This window comes from Echiichthys vipera, assembly GCF_963691815.1.
Source record: "Echiichthys vipera genome assembly, chromosome: 9".
NCBI lineage: Eukaryota > Metazoa > Chordata > Actinopteri > Perciformes > Trachinidae > Echiichthys > Echiichthys vipera.
Window position 1 is genome coordinate 8,232,683 of NC_139834.1, and position 22,214 is coordinate 8,254,896.

The 22,214-nt window shown below is 38.4% G+C and overlaps 3 protein-coding genes across 3 annotated transcripts; 1 reads left to right on the forward strand and 2 right to left on the reverse strand.

The window, feature by feature from the left end:
* Positions 1 to 3,243: 3,243 nt before the first annotated feature.
* On the forward strand, positions 3,244 to 8,222 carry dazap2 (DAZ associated protein 2). Its single transcript, XM_083920804.1, has 4 exons — positions 3,244 to 3,383; positions 4,943 to 5,061; positions 5,148 to 5,396; positions 5,528 to 8,222. Exons 1-4 carry the CDS (start codon positions 3,371 to 3,373, stop codon positions 5,654 to 5,656), a joined length of 510 nt encoding a protein of 169 aa, XP_083776930.1. The 5' UTR covers positions 3,244 to 3,370; the 3' UTR covers positions 5,657 to 8,222.
* A 1,597-nt stretch (positions 8,223 to 9,819) lies between these two features.
* Positions 9,820 to 14,844, reverse strand: LOC310951952 (uncharacterized protein). Its single transcript, XM_083920438.1, has 6 exons — positions 14,665 to 14,844; positions 14,329 to 14,363; positions 12,275 to 12,334; positions 12,101 to 12,160; positions 10,785 to 10,832; positions 9,820 to 10,695 (listed from the first exon to the last, which is right to left on the reverse strand). The coding sequence occupies exons 2-6, from the start codon at positions 14,333 to 14,335 to the stop codon at positions 10,523 to 10,525; spliced, it is 348 nt and encodes a 115-aa protein (XP_083776564.1). The 5' UTR covers positions 14,336 to 14,363; positions 14,665 to 14,844; the 3' UTR covers positions 9,820 to 10,522.
* Positions 14,845 to 18,412: 3,568 nt separating this feature from the next.
* bin2a (bridging integrator 2a) lies at positions 18,413 to 21,984 on the reverse strand (the record flags this gene model as incomplete). Its single annotated transcript, XM_083920476.1, has 11 exons — positions 18,413 to 18,460; positions 18,580 to 19,186; positions 19,888 to 19,970; positions 20,043 to 20,118; positions 20,207 to 20,292; positions 20,399 to 20,506; positions 20,964 to 21,059; positions 21,241 to 21,335; positions 21,430 to 21,484; positions 21,720 to 21,800; positions 21,898 to 21,984. The coding sequence occupies 11 exons, from the start codon at positions 21,982 to 21,984 to the stop codon at positions 18,413 to 18,415; spliced, it is 1,422 nt and encodes a 473-aa protein (XP_083776602.1).
* Positions 21,985 to 22,214: the final 230 nt, after the last annotated feature.

The window sequence follows — 22,214 nt, forward strand, 5'->3', positions numbered from 1 at the left end:
AGTTATTAATACACTTTTGTATATTTTGCACATTTTCTATTTGCAATATTCCACTCACCCCTGGTAGAATATTTGCGCAACTGTTTTGTAATTCTACTATATTTTATGTTCTGTGAACTTCCTGCTCACTTGAGTGTAATGGAGCGGCTGAAACTTGAATTTCCTTCAGGATCAATACAGTTTTGATCTCTATATCGATCTAAAACATTGTGCTTGCTACACGAACAGTTGTGATACTTCTTTTTCTTTAGTATTTCTGAATTACAAACTGATTACCTTTGTTAATTATTACAAGCTGCTCTTAGTTTATATAATATAATATTTTGTATTAATTATCTGGATCTGTAAAGTAACTTAAGTTGCCAACTAAATGTATTGGATTAAAAAATTACAATATTAGTTAGTAGTTTAAAGTAGAATAAAATGTAATTACTCAATTAAAGTACAAGAACCTCAAAGTTGGACTTAAATACAGTACTTGAGAAAATATACTTAGCTACTTCCCACCATTGTGTAGTCGTATCACACCTGTGGAAATGATTGTATTTGTGACAAGATGGAAAACTAATTCCACGCAAAACCTCAAAAAAAGATGGGAAAATGAATATATAAACATATATACATTCTCCAGCTGACGGGAACCGTAAAATTTTACTATTTTGAGAATTGTAAGTATTTTTAAGCTGAAAAATGTAAAGCCCTATGGCCATCTTTAACCACACTGAAACCTTCTTTGTTTAACTTGAGCTCTGCAGCTCTAGGTTAATATTATTGGGTATATACTGCAAATGGACGGAGACACTTGTCAAACTTACACACTTTATCAATGACTTGAAATAAGCCGTTTTGACTCGTCAACTGGAGAAGAAGAACAGCTGTTACAAATGACATTAACGCTGCTCCATTTTACAGCATGCACAATATCAGGCCCACACTGTAGGAAATGCACAGGTGTAAATTATTACATTATTATGGCTGGATTTCATTTGGCTGCTTCAGTTTCAGTATTGTGCATGCTGGGTCACCTTCATACTGTCAGTAATCATTTACACCTGTGCGTTTCCTGCTGTGGAGAGCCTGAGATATTGTTAATGTTATTACTAACATATGTCTATCTATCTATCTATCTATCTATCTATCTATCTATCTGTCTATCTATCTATCTATCTGTCTATCTATTTCTCTATCTATCTATCTATCTATCTATATATATATATATCTATATATATATATATCTATATATCTATCTATCTGTTAAAGAAATGTATAAAATATTATCAGAAATGTATAAAATATTATCAGAAATGTTTGTTTCCATGCATGTAATCGAAAACGTTATTTCTTCACTAGGTTTGGCCCAAAGGTATGTGAACCAATTATATTTGACCCATCTGGGGAAAGGCTGATAAGACTTTCACTCCCTGAAAAAGAAAAGTGCTGAATGAGCAAAACCAACTGCGACCTTGTGAAGATAAGATATACTCTGTATGTAACTAGTTAAAGATTATTCATGAGTGACCTTGCGTGATGAGAAATATTCTGTATGTAACTGGTTAATTATTATCCATGTACTTATGATTATTCATGTTAAATTCAAATAAAAGGACACGGGGAAGAATGGAAGGTTGGAGTGGTTTTGTGAGGAACGGACGAGCGGTGTTCCATTACCTCTGCTCTCCCCGTGTCAGATACGTAAAATTATCTCTTGTCTCTGATTTGATGAAAACTGTTTATTCTTGATTAAGGAATATCAGGAAGTCTCCATGTGTTGTTTTGTCAAGGCAACTGAAATATTTTGACACTATCTATCTATCTATATATATATCTATATATATATATATATAGATATATATATAGATATATTCTGATTCTGATTCTGAAGGTGCAGTTGTCAGATATTGAGTGATGTCTGTTAAGTACGATGGTAATGCTGCATATAATCAGTAGGCCTATATAGAAGAAGAAGAAGAAGAAGAATAACTTTATTTATCCTGCGCGGGGAAATTATACATGTTACACACACAGGGCCAAAAGACACACATGTACAAACAGGACCTATACATGCAATTAAGGAGAGATGTTAGAGCGAGGGGGCAGCCAGTAACCAGCGCCCCGAGCAGTTGGGGGTTCGGTGCCTTGCTCAACATCACCTCTGCAGTGCCCAGGAGATGAACTGGCACCTCTCCAGCCACCAGTCCATGCTCCATACATGGTCCGCACTGGGACTTGAACCAGTGACCCTACGGTTCCCACCCAAGTCACCTATGGACTGAGCTACTGCCGTTCCCCATATTTAACTTTTATTTCTTTAAAAAATATGCTTGACCTAAAAGTGAAGCACATATACTATTAGTCTTATTCCTTCTAGTATTACAGCTATTATTGCTACTACTCATATTATTTTATCATATACACCACCATAATTATTATTATTATTCATATTCATATGACCTTAACTGCTATTATTATTATTATTCATATAATTCTAATATATTAACTGCCATATCTTCTTAGCCATATACACATATATATATATACATTACTGCAGTTAATGTTAATTCTGTGGTTGCTTGCAATCCTGGGTCTGTCTGTTTGTCCGTTTTCATGCCACTGTGTGCACAAGATTGCCGAATAAATACAGTTTATAGATATTACCATTATTTAATTATTATTTCTGGACAATGCACATTTATCTATAAATAGTGTCTTGAGACAAATTTTGTTGTGATTTTGCACTGTAAATAAAGTTGAATTGAAATTAAAAGCGAAGTTAATTGAATTCATGAATGTATTTCAGACATGTCAAAAAAAGAATACATAATACAAAACTATACAAAATTAAATTAATTCTATAATAATATATACAATTAACAATGCCTGAAAAGGATTCACAATTCAGTAATTACTATATTCTATATAATAACAATAATAATAATAATAATTATTATTATAATAATAAGACTAATAATAATAATGATAATAATGATAATAATAATAATAATCTACTATATTTACTATACAATAATAAAAAGTATACAGTTGTAATAATAATTATTACTATTGCTATTATTATTATTATTTTATTCTATATGATTTCATTGTCCTTTACTGACTCCAGTTCACCTTCACTCACTCTTGAACGCCCCTCCGTCCTCTGACGGTAGGGGGCGCGCACGCACTTAAAAGACCGTTGCGTCGAACCACGGACGACAGAGAACGACTGACGTCACCACTTCCACAACAACAAGAAGCTGAAAAACAAGGAAGTGAATGATTGTGAAGCCGTAACCTGTTTTAAGGGCCGTGAACAAGAAAACGCAGAGCTCCGTATTAATCTGATATTCCTCAGCGTCCGCACCACTCCAGAACAATGAACAACAAAGGTATTTCTCCACACATCGTTTTTGTTACCAGCCAGCTGTCCGTTTTTACGCCGCTGACGATAATCTAAGTAAGAGATGAAGAAGCTGTCGTTATGGCTGTCTGCAGCGGACTTCACGTTTAGCTACGTACATGACAATAAACGGACGCTTTTATGCTAACTGTGTAGCACACACGTTGTTCTTTTGCCATCTAGTTTATTATAAAATACTACGGATGTAAATAATGACCGTGTAAATTTACTGTCACCTTACATCACCATGGCCTTTTAGTGGTCAGGTCACATATATAAAGGCAACGCTAACATGATTTTACTGTTTTGGTTTACATGTACGGGAATCTAAATCTGCATGCACAATTTAAATTACGTAGTATGTGAATAGTATGCGTATTTCTATGTGCATAATATACCGTTAGCTTGTTTTAGCCTTCCCCCCTCCGCTTTATGCACCTTGTCTGAACAGGTCTTTGTTGCCACCAGGTTTTTTTTTTTATTGAAGCGCCCATACACTGTTAGGCCTGCAACTAACCATTATTTTCATTATGGATTCAGCTGTTATATATGGAAGCCCATTTCCGCCAGTGTGATGGGAAAAAACCTCCTCTAAGTCATTATAAAGACGTAGTCTCTCAAAATAATGAGTTAAAATGATACATTCTCATTATTTTTGAGAAAATAAGTCATTATTTTTTAGATATTTTCTCATTATATTGAGATATTTTCTCATTACTTTGAGATATTTTTCCATTACTTTGATGTATTTTCTCATTACTTTGAGATATTTTCTCATTATTTTGAGGTATTTTCCTATTATTTGAGATATTTAGTCATTATTTTATGATACTTGGTCAATATTTTGAGAATGTTTCTCATTGTTTTGAGATAATTGATTATAATGGTCTTTATTTCCATCACACTGCAGAAATGGGCTTCTTAGTTATACATTTGATGTTTAAAAAAAGTAAATTCTGATGTTTTGTCAGTTTTTAAAATCTAGTCCCGAAAAAGAAAATTCAACTGTGTTTTTTTATCCATCATTATAGGATTTATGGGAACCAAGGTTTGAAATGAACTTGATACATTACCATGTTTTTAAAGGGGGGGGGGGGGGGGGGGGGTGCTGGTGAGTGAAGTCTAGCAGCCACTTGCATGTTTTACCAGCATTGGTGGCTGGTGCTGATCTCCAACATTTATAGGAATGCTCTTTTTTAAGTGTATAGGATAATTTTACTCATGGGCTCTTTCCAAGGGGCGCTGGAATTTACACTACCTTTCACCCCTCAAGCAACACTGTTTGTGCTTAATTACTCTGCTCTCCATATTTGAATATTACGTTTTTTTCAATTACAGTTGTAACAGAAAATGTGGTATTTTTTTCCTGGCATATTTGTCATAAATTTTGGTACAGAGTATATATAGTTGTTTCTGAGAACCGTTTGACCTTTAAAATTCTTGTTCAGTGTTCACACCATCATCTCCAATCACTCAGCTTGGGATTTCTTTGTCTGTCACTGAGACTAAACGGTGACAGTTTGCTTAAAGTAAAATGTTGTCTTGCAGGTTCATATCCACAGCAGACTGTGTACCCTCAGCAGAGCTCTGCACCTGTATACCCTCCTGCTATGCAAATGTCTCCTCAGGCACCTCCTTACACAGACACACCGCCTGCATATTCTGAGGTAAGTCATTCATTAAGTCATCACCGGATCACACAATACTCTCAATTAAAGGTTCTGATCAGTTCTTTTCATCTCTGTGTCTGCAGATATACCAGCCCAGATATGTGCTTCCACATCAGGTGCCCAGTCAGGTGGCACAGATGTCCTCCCACTACCCTGGTGCTCAGATGTTTATGCCCATGCAGCCACATATGGCTGTGGGGCAAATGGGCCAGAATGTCCCTATGGCTTACTATCCCATGGGAGCCATGTACCCCCCTGGTTCAACAGTGATGGTGGATGGCGGCTTCGATGCTGGTGCTCGCTTCACAGCAGGCAGCAGTGTTTCCATCCCAGTGAGTATCCAACTCGAGCAGTTCTTTAAAGAAGACCTTAACATTGCAGTTAGAATGTCGTTGAAATGACAGAATATATCAAATCCAAAAGTTAATCAGATCTCTGCAATGTTTGTGCTCTCGTTCTCTAGCCTCCACCTCCTGGACACCCCCCCAATGCAGCTCAGCTGGCTGCCATGCAGGGTGCCAATGTTGTAATGGCACAGCGCAAGAATAACTTCTTCATGGGTGGATCCAGTGGAGGTTATACCATCTGGTAACAGCAACTCTTCGACTCCTCCTTCATGCCTAAACCGTGTCCCCGTCCCAAATGATGCCCCAGTTCTTCCCCCATCCCATACGCCTCCCTCTTCAGGCTGCTTGGCCATGCCACAATACTGATATCACCTAACGGAATGTAATATTTTAGAGCCCTTGTGAAAGGTACAGTACTCCACTTCTGACTTAGAGATCAAATGATGAATGCCACTGCCTGGAGAGGACAAATGCAACTTTTTAACGTTAGAATTCATTCCATAATTCTTCATTGGGTCTAACCTCTTTGGTCATTCCAGATTGGACCTCTTTCAGGCATCCGTATTTGTTCAAGAGACCTGGTCTCCTTTGATCGAATGGATCACAAATTACATTGAGATGTTCTTGTATACCTGTAAAAGCTACGTAAATGAAATATTGAAATATCAGACCCGCATTCTATAGTTTAGCTGCTTTATGGTGAAAGTGAAATGCAGTTACAAAGTTGCAGTTAAAGCGCAAAAAAAAAAAGGAATTTCCATTTGTCTTTTTTGAGAACTTTTAGTGTAGTTAAATTAATAGATGTGTAATAGTTTCATGTAAATACCAGTATGATGATCATGAGAAATTACATCTCTTTACAGAAGAAAAAAAAAATCAGCATCTTGGGTGCTTTTAGCTAGAATCGTCTTGTCCTTTGCACAGTATCCAAAGTATCACAGCAAATTTGTTGTACAGTCTATCTGACAGATTGTTACATTTAAATCACTTGTAAATTAAATAAATTAAACTGAAGCAAATAATTAAAGAAAAGATTTCATGCAATATTCAAAGTGGTTTACTGTACCTTGTTGGGCAATTTGTAGATGAACATAGTCAAGTGCCAAAGAGCACTGGGGATAGCCCTAATTTAAAGCAAATTAACTTCAGTAAACTTAAAGGAAAGAAATTTAAAGTAAATCCAAATAGTAAGTTGAATGGGAAGGGGTGGTTGGTGTAACATTTTAGCTTTTTTTTGTCTCCTGTTTTTATTTCACAGTCGGATACCCAGAGTTTATACACTAAATGTTTTATTGTACAGACTTCAAGAACTAGCCTCCACTGTTTTTCCCTTTGTCTTTTTACACAGCATTACTTTGGCATCATCAAACTCATTTTGAAAGTATTTATTCCCTGTAGAAAAGTGTCACCTTTGTGAGAGCATTAGTTTCTTGTTTTCAAAGGTTGAGGAGACTTTAATAAATATTTCAGTGTTTCTTTTTTTCGTTCATTACCTTTCCACATTTACATGACTAGTTAGGCTAATACATTTGTTCGTATAACCAATGAGCTGGTTGTACCAAAGATTTGGTCTACGATGCACTTCTGTTTGGTTGTGACTTGAAATTTGAAATGTCACAATTTAAAAGCAAACGTCACATTAGCAGGTATGAGACTGTTGGTACAAAGACCTTCAGTCTGACGTGACTGCGATTGTTAGTTTACATGTTAATGTCACTTTGTGGGTTAATCACATCTTTGAGTTGTTGCATACTTTTGCACCTTTGCTATGTAAACATTTGATTAAATACTTTTTTATCTGAGATGCACTGCAAAGCAAATCTGAGAGGTTGCAGTCAAGGGGCTACTCTTTTTAAAATTCTGTTTTCATGACTTTTTAAAGAAAGCTGTGAGATTTTTCTTAGATTTAGAAACCCATCTAGTCTAGTCCATGTGAAAGTCAAGATGTGTCGTGTTGTATAGTAGCCTGAAAGTGTACGCCAACCTTTGCGATGAGGCTATCTCACTCTCAGCATAATTGTTAATTTACAAGACATTTTGTGCTGCTAATTCAACTTTAGAATCTTCACATAATACGCAACAAGGCAAGTCCGTACGGATACCATAAACGTATGTGTGTAGATATTCTTCATTTTGGTGTCAATGTGTCACTGGGTATCCGACACACCGTATCAAGTTTTAACAGCTGTGGCCACCAGAAAACAAATGCTGTCCACCAACATTTAGTGATTTCCGTGTTAGACCAGCTGTCTGGAGACGTGCTTCATTCCTCTGATGAACTCCTCAGCAGCTCATACACAAAGCTACTGCACCAGAAGTGTCACTCGAGTGTTTTTCAAACGGCTCAGTGCTGTCGTTTCATACGGCTCTGCTTTGGGGGGTGGGGGGAGGCCACAGCTATCAAAACTTTAAAAATCTGATTAAATCCGATGTTTTCTTTTCATCTCTGCTCTGATTGTTTGTACATCAGTATAATGGTGGCTTTGTCCCAGCAATATGAAGTACTGTAAACTACAGCTGACCAGTAGATGCTATGCCAACCACAGCCAGCAAATGGATTACTCTTTGTTGAAGGATTATGGACATTTATAGTTCAGGGATTCTCTTTACAATATTTTGTAAAATAGATGTATGTACTAAAGTGATGTGATAGACTTTGGTACACATTCGATCTTTTAAGATTACTAAAGGAGATGAGTGTCAAAGGTGGAATACTTTGAAAAAAAGATCTTAGGTGCACTTAACTTTTTTATACTAAACTTAAAATTTAAAATGTAAGTTTAGAATAAAGGTTATTTTGGAAATTTGAAATGCTGCATGTTTGTTTAATTTTATTTACAAGTACAGTGTATTAAAACAGGGCAGTTTTTGGGGATTTTTTGGGTTATTGTTTTTGTTGTGATAATAGCTTCAATGTTGTCTTTCCCTGGCCAGACTGCATCACAGGTAACAGAACGTTTTTACCAACTGACTTGATTGAATTGATGCTTCTAGATGCTTGGCCTTAATACTGATATCACTAAAGATTTTTTGTCATGAATAATCCCCCCCCCCCCTCCTTAATTTAGTATACATACTGTATGAAAGAATCAATAACCAAAATATTGTCACTTTGATATAAAAGGGTATTGAGTCAAATATGGATCTGTATCTTTGTCTAAATCACCCAGCGTTACACTGAGTTACCAGTTTATTGCATCCACTGCTTTTTAATCCCATGGCCTACAATAAATCACACCTTTAAAGGGATAGTGCAGATCTTTTCAAAGTCTTGAGCTTGTATGAAAGTACTTATCCACAGTCCGTCCGTATGTCACCGACAGTAGATGGCGTTCGGCACGGCCCAAGTTTGGAAAAGCAAGCAGGGGGACAGACAGGGATGCTAAGAAATGTGGTGGCAAAACTTATTTTAGCGATCTAAAGAAAAATATCACTATCAATTTAAGTTCACACTATATTGAGAATATTTTCATTGTTTCACGTTTAAGTCAGACAGCCTTGTATAAGTTTACTGGGGGGGCTGAAGCCGTTCTATGCTCTTGTGAGTCACCAGACTCCATTGACAAAAACAGTAATTATACCTCACAGAACTCAGGAGTTTCTGGTTAAACACTGCCTCGATCAGTTAGCTAGTGAGTGTTATTGTATGACTTTGGTGTTTAAAAGGGCTAGGAACTTACAAACTAAGCGATCGAGGCAGAGGTAGACCAGAAACTCCCATGTTCTGTGAAGTAAAATGACTGTTTTCGTCAATGGAGTCTGGTGGATTTGACGAAAGCCTGGATAAAAGCTTCTGTATAGTGTAGATTACCCTTAAACCAATGTATTTTGCTTTTTTGGCAGTTTTCAAGCCTTTTTATTAGATAGGACAGATATGAAATGGGGTGAGAGAGAGGGGGAGACATGCAGCAAAGGGCGCAGGTCGAAGTCAAACCTACGACCACCAACCGCCCCGTTTTTTTGGCTTTTTTTAGGTGGCTTACATACGTTTAGCTGCTGCCAGCGTCCACAGCAGGACATTTCTTAGCTACCGGTCTTCCTGCCTGATCACAACCTCAAATATTTAAAAAAAAAAAAAAAAAAAAAAAAAAAACTACACCATCCCTTTAATGAAGCTCATCAAATGCAGTTCTTGTTGATACTGTTTTGATTCACTTGAAGCTGTGGCTTTTCATCATGTATTGAAACGCAAGGTGCGTTCAGTATTTTGTTAGCTAATCGTCTCCACAGTGTCAACAAAAACTGAACTTCAGCTTCATAATTGTGCTGGATTGTTGTGTGCGATTATATTGGATGTCAGTGTAATGTGCTGTATGTTCTCTAAAACATTTTTATTTGTGCATCGCTTATGGCCTTCTCTATTTCAAAATACATTTAACATCAATGCAAGCTGTGACACTTTAATGGCACTAGTCCAAAAATCAACTTTATTGCCTTCCCTCTCAAACAGGGAAGTCATCAGTAACCATCTGTGGCACGGAGTAACACAAAACAAAAGCCCGGTACAACACAATCAAATACAAACAAATAATATTAAGGCTGTCCTGAATACAAAAAGGAGGACATTGTTTCTAACAAGCGTATAAAAGAATTGCATTGAAAAAACTATAATATTAAAAGCAAATCAATATAAAAGTCAGCCAATACCTTCATAACACGTTCAGGTTTGCTTGGTGGAAAAACAATATTGTAATGATAATAACATACTGCAGATACTAAGAGAAAAACTGAAACATGGTTGATAAATAGTGTAGCAGACGAACTTCTTACATTTTGATTGTTGCTGAGTATTTACTGATCGTGTAACTGTGACGTACTAAAATCCCACCACCTGTTTCATGCCTCGCTCTGCTAAACTGAACACACACACCTGTTGTCTGTCACCTGTTCCTCATCCATCAATATCCACTCTTACTGGAACAATCTGATCTTTGGTATTGCTTGTGCGACTGCGTTTTTCCACAACAACATCTTATACAAGGTTTTTCTCTATCCTGTGCGCAGAAACGTGAAGCCTTCCTTCAAAACACAGATCTATATGAACACAGTCAAATTTCTTCTCAGTCTTCCACAGACTGTTAGGATTTCTCCACTTAACTCCCTGCAAGTCTTCAAATGAAGTATTCCTTCTTTTCGCTCCCAGCCTGGTTATTGTACTCCTCATCGAGGTCCTCACCCGGAGCCGGCTCCCCTGTCGTCCTGTAGTCTCCTTTGTTGTGGCAGAGGTACCGGTAAAGCAGGAAGCTCAAAGCAGCTACCGTCAGCAGGATGAGAACAATAACCACTGGGAAAAGAAGGCACAAATATTCTTTTCAAATGCTGTTTCGAGAAATTAGGATGAGGGAAAATTCAGGATAAGTTGCCAGCTGTTACCTGCTACAACTGCTGAGTCTGGACCGGTGGGGGCTGCTGTTGTTAGCACTGAGGAGGAAATTAAAGAAAGATCATTTTCCGACCACTGGTAACAGGGTAAATGCAGGAATCCCTAAGTTAAGTTTCATACCTTTTGAAGACCCTTATAAAATGTTTTAGGACCTCATCGGCACTTTGGGCTGTAAATGGTTACATCAGCATCACACTTTGTATAGTAAACAGAAAGATAGCACAACTAAGTCTTAGTTTGACAACTCCTTGGAGCACTGTATCAGTGAAACACAATTGAGTTACTTACCCAATGTGAGCTTTATTAGAGTAAAATCATTAATACACCAGAGTTAGAAACACAATCTTCCCTATAACACACACTTGAACTCTATATTAGGCTACTGTATAGAAATTGAAATTCTTCTTTGTTCTTCTCACTGACAGGTTTACGGAGCAGAGGATTGAGCATGACTATAGATTTGCAAATGGCTATTTAAAGGCGTTTCCACATCCATTCATAGATTCTAGATGTGGGAGCCGAAACAAGGCTTGTGCATGTGCGCCCAGCTCCACAATGATTGAGATAAAACATAATCAGGCATAAGCAGGGACAGACTCAGAGACATTGGGCCCCTGGGCACAGACATGTAACAGCCCCCTCACTCTGTCTACGTAGGAAAAAGTCCTCCAAATAAAAACAGTCTACTTTTAGTTGTTTTGTAGTCATTTTGGGTCTCTGTGCTCATTGTGCACTTATTTTTAGACAGTTTCTAGAGTTTGTGGCAATTTTTTCCTTGTGTGCTCATTTTACGTCCATTTTTAGTTGTTTTGAATCTATTTTTTGTCTTAATGTGGTCTTTTTGTGTCTATTTTCAGTCATTAACCATTTCTTCGTGGTCGTTTTGTGGGTTTTTTGTGTCGTTTTGTGTCTATTTCTGTCATTTAGCATATCTTTATAATCATTTTGTGTTGTTTTTTTTCAAGCAACATTTTATGAGTCAGGGCCCCTGGGCATGTGCTCGGTAGGCCCATTCAGTGATCCGTCCATGGGCGTACACACATATGAGTGTACTCAGTTTTAGGCATCTGGCCCCTGTGTTTATCCCCACAGAGAATTCAAAAATTTACATATTAAAAACAAGCTACACAATTAAATACCTTGCAAAAATGGGCTTAGGTCTTTTTAATACCTTTTAAAACTCCACAGACACCCTGGTTAACAGACGATGTAAAAAAGACACAGGATTGCTGTACTGTCACTGGTATGTAGACGGTTTTATCAGCCAGTAATACACAGAAAACATAAAAAAAAGTGTAGGAGTTACCCTGAATCATGGTGGTGTCTGCTTGTGCGGGAAGCGATGTGAAAGGCCCCATATCTGGTGCTGAACGAAACACAAGTATTCTGTGTTAAGGTCATGATATCAGGATGTGTCTTGACTGCAACTCAAGTGAGTGCATTCACAGCATACCTATAGAAAAACAAACAGTGTACTCACCCTCTGTCACATTTGTGTTTACATATGTGGAGATCGGTGTTGAAGGCACCATATCTGAATCTGTAAGATAAAAAAAAGTGTGTTAAAAATGTCACAGAGCTCTGTCTGCAGCACACAGTCTGCTGGAAGTGAGTTGTGTAACCGCATAGCTGCTGGCTGAGGAAGGAATATTAAGTGTTGTGACACAGTAATCTGGTTATTAAGGGCTGGGACTGCAACAAACCTGTCAGGCTCTTATTTATTTCAGAACCCTCTGTGGTGCAACAACTTAAAATCAGAGAACACACCGGTGATAGCAATATAGTAGCAAAACCACAACCACACAAAACCACACAATTAACCATATCATCTTTCAGATACATGTAGTCCAGAGCTGCAACTAATGATCGTTTTACTGATTCAGCTGCAGATTATTTTCTCAATTAGTTGATTAATCTTCTAAAAGTTGAAAAACAGTGAAACATTCCCATTTCCATACAGGGTTCAACGATAACTTTTCAAAGTGGTTGCCAGGCTAGTATCGTAATTTTTCAGTTTAGGTAACCAGGCATTAGCTTTAGTTGCCTGAAAAATGTAGATACTATGCAGTTAATCATAAGTCTAATAATGAAAATGTGACATAAAAGACCCAAAAATGAACAAATGTCCTGCTTCTGTATCAGTGTATTGAATTATCACAGTAGTTTGCGATGTTGGGGGTTAGCCAAACTTTTCACCCCGCAGTCAAACAGCACAATTAGTTTTGTCATTGTCTCTAAAACAAACTGTGCATGTAAGTAAATCCAGCAACGCAGCGCTGTCACATTACTGGCTTCTCTCCTGACTGTAACAGCAATATTCAAAAATCACTAATGCAACAGATATTTATTTTTGTGGTGCATGTTTTGCCGTTGCTGTCCCTGTTTTGTGGATGTGAAAAAAACAACAATTGGGTGCCAATTTCTAAAAATGGTTACCAATGGCAACCTGGCAACTGTTAGTGTCACGCCCCGTTTCAATATCCTAGAGCCAGACTTGATGTCATCATATGTATTGTTTTGATCAACCAACAGTTTAAAGCCCAAAAATATTTTGTTAATAATTTAATATATCTTTATTATATGATATTGTGCTATAATGCAACAAGATACAGTAATATGACTATGTTTTATTTTCCTGGGTTTAAAGGCGGTGTTAAGCATTGGTCTCCAACCGTGCGCTTGGAGAGCCACTGTCCTGCATGTGTATAGGTTTCTCCCAACTCCAACACACCTGATACTAACGATCCGATCATTATGAAGCAGCTGAAGCTTGTCATGGGTTTGATCATCATTAGAATCAGGTGTGTTGGAGTAACGAGAAAATTAAAACATGCAGGGGCAGTAGCTCTCCAGGAGCAGGGTTGGACACCCCTGCAGTGAAGTTTGGTCATTTTACCAGACTGTCAAAGCTGTTGTCTTATTTTCCTTTTACCCACTTAGCCAATACACCCACATTACAAATGATTATTTATCCAATGTATCATTGTGTAAATATCCCGTGAAAGCACCGGTAGTCACTTTTATTGATATTGTGACAATGTTAGGGTTATTTTATCAAAAATACATTTGACTGAGCAAATTATTAGATTTCAGAAGCTGGAAGCATCAAATAGTTGTCTTGAAAATGTGTATTCTATATGCGTCGTTGGTGCAGCTCTAATTGTAGTCAAGATGAGGTGAAGAAGCATGAAATTAATATAGTAGTAAAGTATAACAACCTCAATATTTGGCTGTAAGGGGAGACCGGGGACAGTTGTAACACTTTTTGCCGTTTTATCTAATAAATATATAAAGATTCACACTGGAATAGCCAATTTGCGATATCATATTATATACACTTCAATGTGCCAACTACAGAAACTAAATATTTATTTGATTTTAAGAGAGGTAGCCTGCCTGCAAAACTGATTTAAATACAGTCACATGCAAAGTACCTGCAAAAATCAAATGTGTCATAGCAGTACCAAAAAAGCAGAAAGAGACAGTTCCAATGCAACATCAGCAGTTACTTAAAAACAAAAAAAGTGGACTTACTGTTCATGGTTAGTGCTGGTCAACTCACTGGCTACCTAAAAGAAACACACACAAACAAATATCACCAACAAGTCAAGTTGGACATTCATTCTTAAAGTCCTACGCTAATAACCCGGTCAACACCTTTTTCCACCATTGTTGAACGACAGACAGACTTCTTTGTCTCAGTCTAACCTTTTTTTAGGGAAACAACACTTCTTCTTTGTCCTCGTTAAGTTAGCTTACAAAACAACAATAGAAAGTGCTGCGTGTGAACTACATTTTCAGGTGAAGTCACCTCTCGAGTCCCTAAACAGTCAGACATTGTTCTTCCTCACAGCTGTTGTGTGAGCTCACCTGGGCGGCGCGGAGCGTGTCAAACCAAACCTGTCCGGCTTTTCCCCCGCAACAAACTTCAAGGTGGAGAAAACTAACGCACACCTGCTCACTTGAGTTTGAAATGTAATCTGTGTGTGAGTCTGTCGAGGCGTCTGAAACGGAGTCTGTGTGAAATACAGTAAGTAGAGAGACTTTTTCCTCCCCAGCACTCGTGAGCCAGTCACGCACGCTCTCGATTTCCGCCCCTCCCTTTCCGTGTCAGAGATCGTCTATGGCGCTCTCCGAAGAGCGAGATGAGTCACTCCTGGTTAGCCAGACAGCCACATGGTTAGCTAACTAGCTAGTTAGGCAGCCGGCTAGCTAGTTGGTTGCCTAATTAGCTAGCTAGTTGGCTTGCAGGCAGATTTGCTTATTGGATTTTTTTTTCATTATTTATGTTTTGTTCTTTGACTATAAGGATACTAATTCATTATTTACATTATTACAAATCATCTGCCATCTATAGCTTTACAGTTATTGGTTTGGTCTAAAAAGTCAAAATTAATTAATTAATATAAAAAAAACCCTCTTTTTTATCGTGCTTTTAAAAAATAGCCCTCACATGAGAGGTCATAGAAAGTATAACAGTTAGATTATACATTTTTTCCTACATAATATGAATTTATATGTTACAATACATATTTGTCTTATTGTCTTATGTATTGTCTTAGCAACAGAGACATATTGAAAATATATTTTTTTTTTAAATAAATAAGTGTAATAACAATTACAGTGAATCATCATTAGCAATTAGATCTCAGGCTCCCTCCAACTGTGCTATTTACCTCATTCAGATAGCCTATATACAATATATATATATATATATATATATATACATATCGTATATAAGCATATGTATAAAGAAAAGTCATGGAAGTGTAATGAAACGACATTTTTTCATATTACAATATGACAGTGGTAGCCTGGTGAGTAATAGTAAAAAATAGTAAAAAAAATAATAAACTGAAAACTAATGTAGGATGTGCAGTAATGTAGTTTGTATAAAACATTTAAATATGCATATACAGATTAAAACAAACAAAAATGAGATTCCACAAACCCTTCCCAGAGTTGGTAGCGTCTTTAATTTTCTGCACTCCAGATTTAATATCGTCACATCTATAAGTGTTAGCAGAGACAGTGCATTGGCTTTTCTCTTTGTATTCAGCCACAAAATGTCCCGTGAAATATGTGTGTATTTTTCACTGTTGTTAACAGTGCTGTCTGGGCATGTGGTGTTTTGTTTTCCACGCCAGAGCAGCTCAAACCAGCGCTGTGCCGGTCTGATTTTGGGGGCACACCCGACATCCTTCCTGCATGGTAAACAAGCCCGTTCTTCAAACCTCTATCCAAAGCTGACATGGCCCTGATGACATCATCTGGGTTATTTTCTCAGAGTTGGCACCAAGCTCCCTGCAGAGCCACAGGAGCAGGCAGAGTGATACTCCTCTCACCAAACGGATCTTTGTGTGTAAAATAAGTGGAGTACTTATTTTAGAAGAATTCCCTAAGTGAACTGGACACAAGATAAGACCATGCATATTGAAACTGAAAAGTGTCTTTTCTCACGATTATGTCATTGGGGAATAATCCTCCAGATGACTTGACAGTTACAATAAAGGATTTGGAAGGGTTCAAACCTGTTTAAGCCTTCAGGAAATTGCTTGAACTGGTATTTTAAAATGTAGTTCCTCTTGATCTGCTTCTCCACACACTCAGTGTCACATTTGAGTTCATCTTTTACGGAGAACACCCTGATTTCAGATCTTTGTCCTGATTCTGACTGCTATAATAAAACTCCTTGTTGTTTCAATGAAGGAAGTGAGAGACACTGACCACAGCAAATTTCAGGAAGCTCACATCTAAATGTCTTTTATCTTATAATGAATGAGCCAAAAAACACACATTGTTCTCTCTTTGAATTAAGGCTGCATTCACACCAAATCAGGCATCGCTGCGATTATTGCAGTGTTGTATTATTTCCATGGTGTTTCTATTGTGCCAGCATTTAGCCATACTGCTAGTATGCCAAATCTTACTAGTGATTGCCTGTCTGCATCGAGAGATTAAAAAAAGCACATGTACTTTTAAAAACTACCCAGGATGAGAGGTTTCTCATTACAGTGGCTTTTGAACTGGAGCACAAGACAAAAGTGAAACATAACGTTACACTCCACTGTGTTTTGTCTGATCGCTGGTTACATGATTGGCCACCTCAGTTTGACTTCAGGTTGCGTTTCTTCCAAAGATGATTCTGTTTTACCTTTTTGTCGGCATCCCCTGCGGTCCCCACCGCCGCCATCTTAATGCACCACCCACGTTCAAATATATGAGGACTGGCATTTTTACTGCAAGCGCTTTAAAAACATACCTGGCAGGTGATTGGATGAGCCATCTGTCAATCAAACTCAAGTCAGTCAGTAGAAGAGGGAAAATGTATTTTCCAACGAGAAAAGCCTTCAGTCCCGTTCCCTTCTTTCAATGAAGAAAAACCCTGCAAAACTGAGATTACAGCATCTAAGCTAACCTCTTTAAGAGCCGCCATTGTAGTTTTGAACAAGCATCGCCACTTCCCCCTCAACTGCCAGTAGCTCGTCACACACGCTGGTTGGCCAGATGACTTCTTGGCGAGACACAAACGCATTACCTGACAAGATGGATTTTTGTGGGACACGTAAACACGATTCGCGCGTGATCTGGTCAACACCGATGTCTTATAGCCATTTAATCCAATTAAACCTTATATATGTTGTAAATGAATGCCTTTCAAAACAGGAATCCATATTTCTTAGCTTTACCTTTACAACAGTGAAGAAAGCTGAGAAATCTGGGCTGAGTTAGAGCTTGTTTTTTTTGTCCCTTTCATTTTAAAACCTCCACTCACAGAGGAGCAACCGCAGCTGACACCTTATTTTAAATTAAATTAAACAAGATAGATTTATTGTATACATATTTCAAAATCATTACTGTAAATTTGACAAATTACTACAAATGTGATACAAAAAACAGATCATTGTTCAGAATTACACAGTGCACACTCCAGGTCTTTACCTACTCTGTAAAGTGTCCTGAGATAACGTTTGTTATGATTTGGCACTATAAATAAAATTGAATTGAATTGAATTAACATATTCAATTGTTTTAATTGAAAAAGATCAAACATACTTGCATTTAAATCAGCACGGTACATTTGCATACGGTGACCATACTGCAGTCAGTAAGAAAGTTTTCTTACAATGTAAACCTATTGTTGCATTTATGTTTTTTAACATTATAGACATAAAATAATTGTGTGGTTTTAAATGTACCGCTTTGATGCAAAATATTATGGAATATAGTCCAGTCCTGTGGTAATGTATGTAATGTATCCATACTTTTCAAAGGATGCTTAAGATAAAACATGAAAAAAACAATGACTTAACCCATACTCTACTGTATGTACAACTGATTTTAAGAAATGCTAAATAAGGAAACTGACACCAAGAAGTCAATGCACAGTCCATCATTCCTGACACCACAGTTGGACACTGCAGTGCGGCTGTCTCCACATTTTTTCTCTTGTGCAGCTGTTGAATTCAATCTCTTCTGTGCCTCTCTGTTTAACACAAGCCAGACACGGATTCATGAAAACCTCAGTCAGAATACAGAAGCAAGGTGGAAGGAATAAAAAAGATTGATGTGATAATGTGTGAGCATGAAAAACATACAAACCTAAAGTGTGAATACTTTAAACCTCTGTGGTTTTTGGATCAGCCTGTTTTTCTGCAGGAGCATCCTAGATGGGACACAAATACAAGACAAAGACAAGCATTGTAAAATAGGAGAGACAGAAAGCAAAAGTGAATATATAAAGGAGGCCTGCATCACTATTCCTCAGCTAATCAAATGACAAACCCTGTGAGGACTGCTCAGGTCTGTGGTGCCAGAGTTTAACCCAGAGACTTCACCATTCTCCAGTCCATTTGGTTTAGGAGTGTGGAGGTCTACTGGGCTGTCGTCTCTCTCTTCGATGTGCAGCGGGCCGTCGTCTGCTGCAGACAGCTGAAGCTCTAAGCTCTCTGAATCACAGGAGTTGTTCAGTTCAGAGCTGCTGTCACTCGGTGGAGCTTTCTCACCGCCATCCTTATTATCAGATTCTGCAGGAGGCCTAGGCTCAGACTCCACTTCTTTCATGCCCTTCTCCTCTTCCACCTGATTGCTGTCTTCTCCTGACTGCAGCTCTGTTCCAGCTGCAGCGTCTTCTTGTGCAGGAGAACTGAGTAGCTCGCTGTGGCTTGACTCCGAGTCCGGATCCCTGGACTCAGAGGTCTCCGGAAGAGGTGAGTGCGGAGAGACCGCGAGGGTGCTGCTTTCTCTGGACAGAGTGCTGTGGCGAGGCTTGTCCGGGGACCTGAAACTAAACCTCTGGCTAGGTCTAGGACTATAGTTCTTGTGATACTCAGAGAAGCTGGCTTTCCAGGCCTTGGGGGACATCAGGGTTCGTCTCTTTAGAGAACCATACCTGTGATATCAGACCAAAAGGAAGAAAGGTTTAAATATCTTGCTTCTATCCCCCAATAAAACATAAACATACTGTAAAAAGTAAGATTTCCATGTCTTTTTTTATTATACAGCAGGTTGAGTGCTAAATAATTACTGTGAAAGTATCAAAACGCTCAACCCACAGAGGAATGCACACAGCTCATGTTCAGATACTGTTTTTAAACGAGACGCCAAGACCTCTGTAAGGTTGTGATGTCACAACTATACTATAAATAAAGGGAATAAGTGCTGCTTAAGTGCCATTACAGTCAGCTGCAATGACAGTGCAGAGACGTGGAAGACCTGGAAACTCTGTCCAATCAGAGCAGACTGGGCATTTGGGGGGGGGGGGGGGGTCTTAAAGAGACAGGCGCAAAAACAGAGCATTTCAGACGGAGGGTGAATATAGAGAGACTGTATGAGAAAATAATGGGGTTTTTTAAACATTAAAGCATGTAAACATGCTCAAGTATATACCCAAAATACAAGTAGGAACATGAAAATGAGCACAATATCTACCACAATAAAAGTTAATTGGAAAGCATTTTGTCTGTGAGATGTGTACACAATATAACAAATAATCTAGTGAATATTGCGGTGCAATATCGGCATTAAATACTTTTTGGAGCTGCAAAAAGCATCCTTTAAAACAAAAGACTTGAGCCATAAAGAAAAACTTACCGTTGCATTCCCTTCAAAGCAAACACTTTGTCCGGATGTTGAGCTTGCAGCTCTTTTATCACATGCTGTAGATCAAAGTTGAGCTGAAAGAGGACAGAACTGGTCAAAAAATTTATATTTTATAAGAGTTTACACTATACTTTAGGAAAACATACCGTGCTCATTTCCTTATAGAAGGTGTCTCGTAAATTTGATACAGCTGAGAAGACTGTCACAAAGGATCCGACACGGCTAAGAAGGAAAAAACATATCAAAACATAATGTAAAAAACGTGCACGCCCTCACTTCTCATATGATCATTGTAAATATTCTATCAGACCTTTCAAAGAGCACAGGCAGCTCTTCTTTCAGCTCAGTGTTGATGCCTTCATAGACACTTTTGGCAACATACATCTCTTCTTCTGCCTGCAGAGTGAAACGTTGAATTGATTAACATATTTGAGCGAATAAAGGTTGGACTACACAGTAAAGAAAAGAAGACAAAAGAGATGTGCATGTTGTTAATAATAACCTTGCTTATCTTGACATCGTCCCTCTTCTTAGCAGTCTGCAGTGCCTCCAGGTGGTGAAGGGAAGAGTCGTAGTCCACCAGTTTTCTTCCCCTCTTGGCTACTTTTTCCTACAGAGAAATAGAAGAAGACAAAAATGTAGTGTGTGTGTGTGTGTGTGTGTGTGTGTGTGTATGTGTGTGTGTGTGTGTGTGTGTGTGTGTGTGTGTGTGTGTGTGTGTGTGTGTGTGTGTGTGTGTGTGTGTGTGTGTGTGTGTGTGTGTGTGTGTGTGTGTGTGAGTGTGAGAGAGAGAGAGAGAGGGAGAGAGAGAGACAGAGACAGAGAGAGAGGGAGAGAGAGAGACAGAGACAGAGAGAGAGAGAGACAAAGAGAGACAGAGAGAGAGAGAGAGAGAGAGAGAGAGAGAGAGAGAGAGAGAGAGAGAGAGAGAGAGAGAGAGAGAGAGAGAGAGAGAGAGAGAGAGAGAGAGAGAGCTACCAGTGTGTCTTTGTGGGTTTTTTGAGTGTTTGCTCTCAGGCCTTTTGTCTGTGTATTCACTTCTGTTTGCTTTCATACTTGCTTCTTACCCTGACATCTGGGAATTGGCTCACGTAGGACTCCATGGTACGTACAGCCTGGTCTAATAGTTTCACCTCGAAGTCATTCCACAGGAGGTCCTCCCCCTTATTAAAAGGAACAGTGTAAATATTGTATTAATTATGTATGAAGAGAGGGAGAAAGAAGGATTTTCAGTCCCCTGGCGATGTGTGAAACCTGCTGCCTTTGTTCTCGTAAAACACAAATGTGCAGTGGTAGCTGTAGCTGCTCTGGGTTTTTTATATTGTCACTAATGATCACACTGACCTCTACAATGGCTCCTAAATCTTCCTCTCCAGCCCAGTCAGTTTCATAAGCATCAAACAGAGACTGGGCAAGGCGTCTTGAAGCCTCACGCATGTCTGTGCAAAAGCAGAATCGTTCATATATGAGACCTGCAGGAGACACAAATCTACAGTTCTACAGCATCGACAAGCAAAGCCAAAGCATTTTCACCTCTAACTACGTTAACGTAGTTCCTCAGGTCCTTGTATATCCGGTTCCCATCCGTCTGCAAATAGACAGAGGGTCTGCATTAGATGTATGACTTTTATGATGTTTGATTCACTGAGTAGAGTCAATAAGTCATCCCACTGTTCACATACACAGTAAAACCTGACGAGACAGCAGTGGGGATTTATTTGTTTTGAACTGGAAGTCATTTCAATCTTTTTTTTACTGCCCAAATAAACATGAACAAGTGCCTCCATACTTCTTATTTTCTCATTAAGCGGGGCAATGATTACCTGCTGGTCATTAAACTTTTGGAGACAATGTTCAAACTGGTCGTCTCTGCTCTCCACTGTCTTCCCCAGCTTTTGCAGTACCTGCAGGAAAAATCACACACATCTCAAACAACAGCAACTAAATCGTAATGAGTTCTTTTTCTTGTTGTTTGGGAAACAGAAGCTTTCAGGCTATTACCTTTTCTTTGCTTCTGCTCAGCTGTCTTTGGACTTTTTTCGCAAAGTCACCGCCAGAGCTCCCCTTTGGACTTGTGCTCTCCGACATATTTCGTCTTCAATGTTTATTCCTGGTGATGAAGGGAAACAACATTTGGATTATATTTAACAAAATTAAGATTGTTTCAAGATTATTCACCCTCTCTATAGTGACTTCAGACAGCTTCAGGCGACAGTGTTTGGTTTAAATGTTTAATGTACAACAACACACCTGCACCATGTCTACAATTATATATCAATTATTAATATTACTATAGGAGTAGTAGTACAAGTGATATA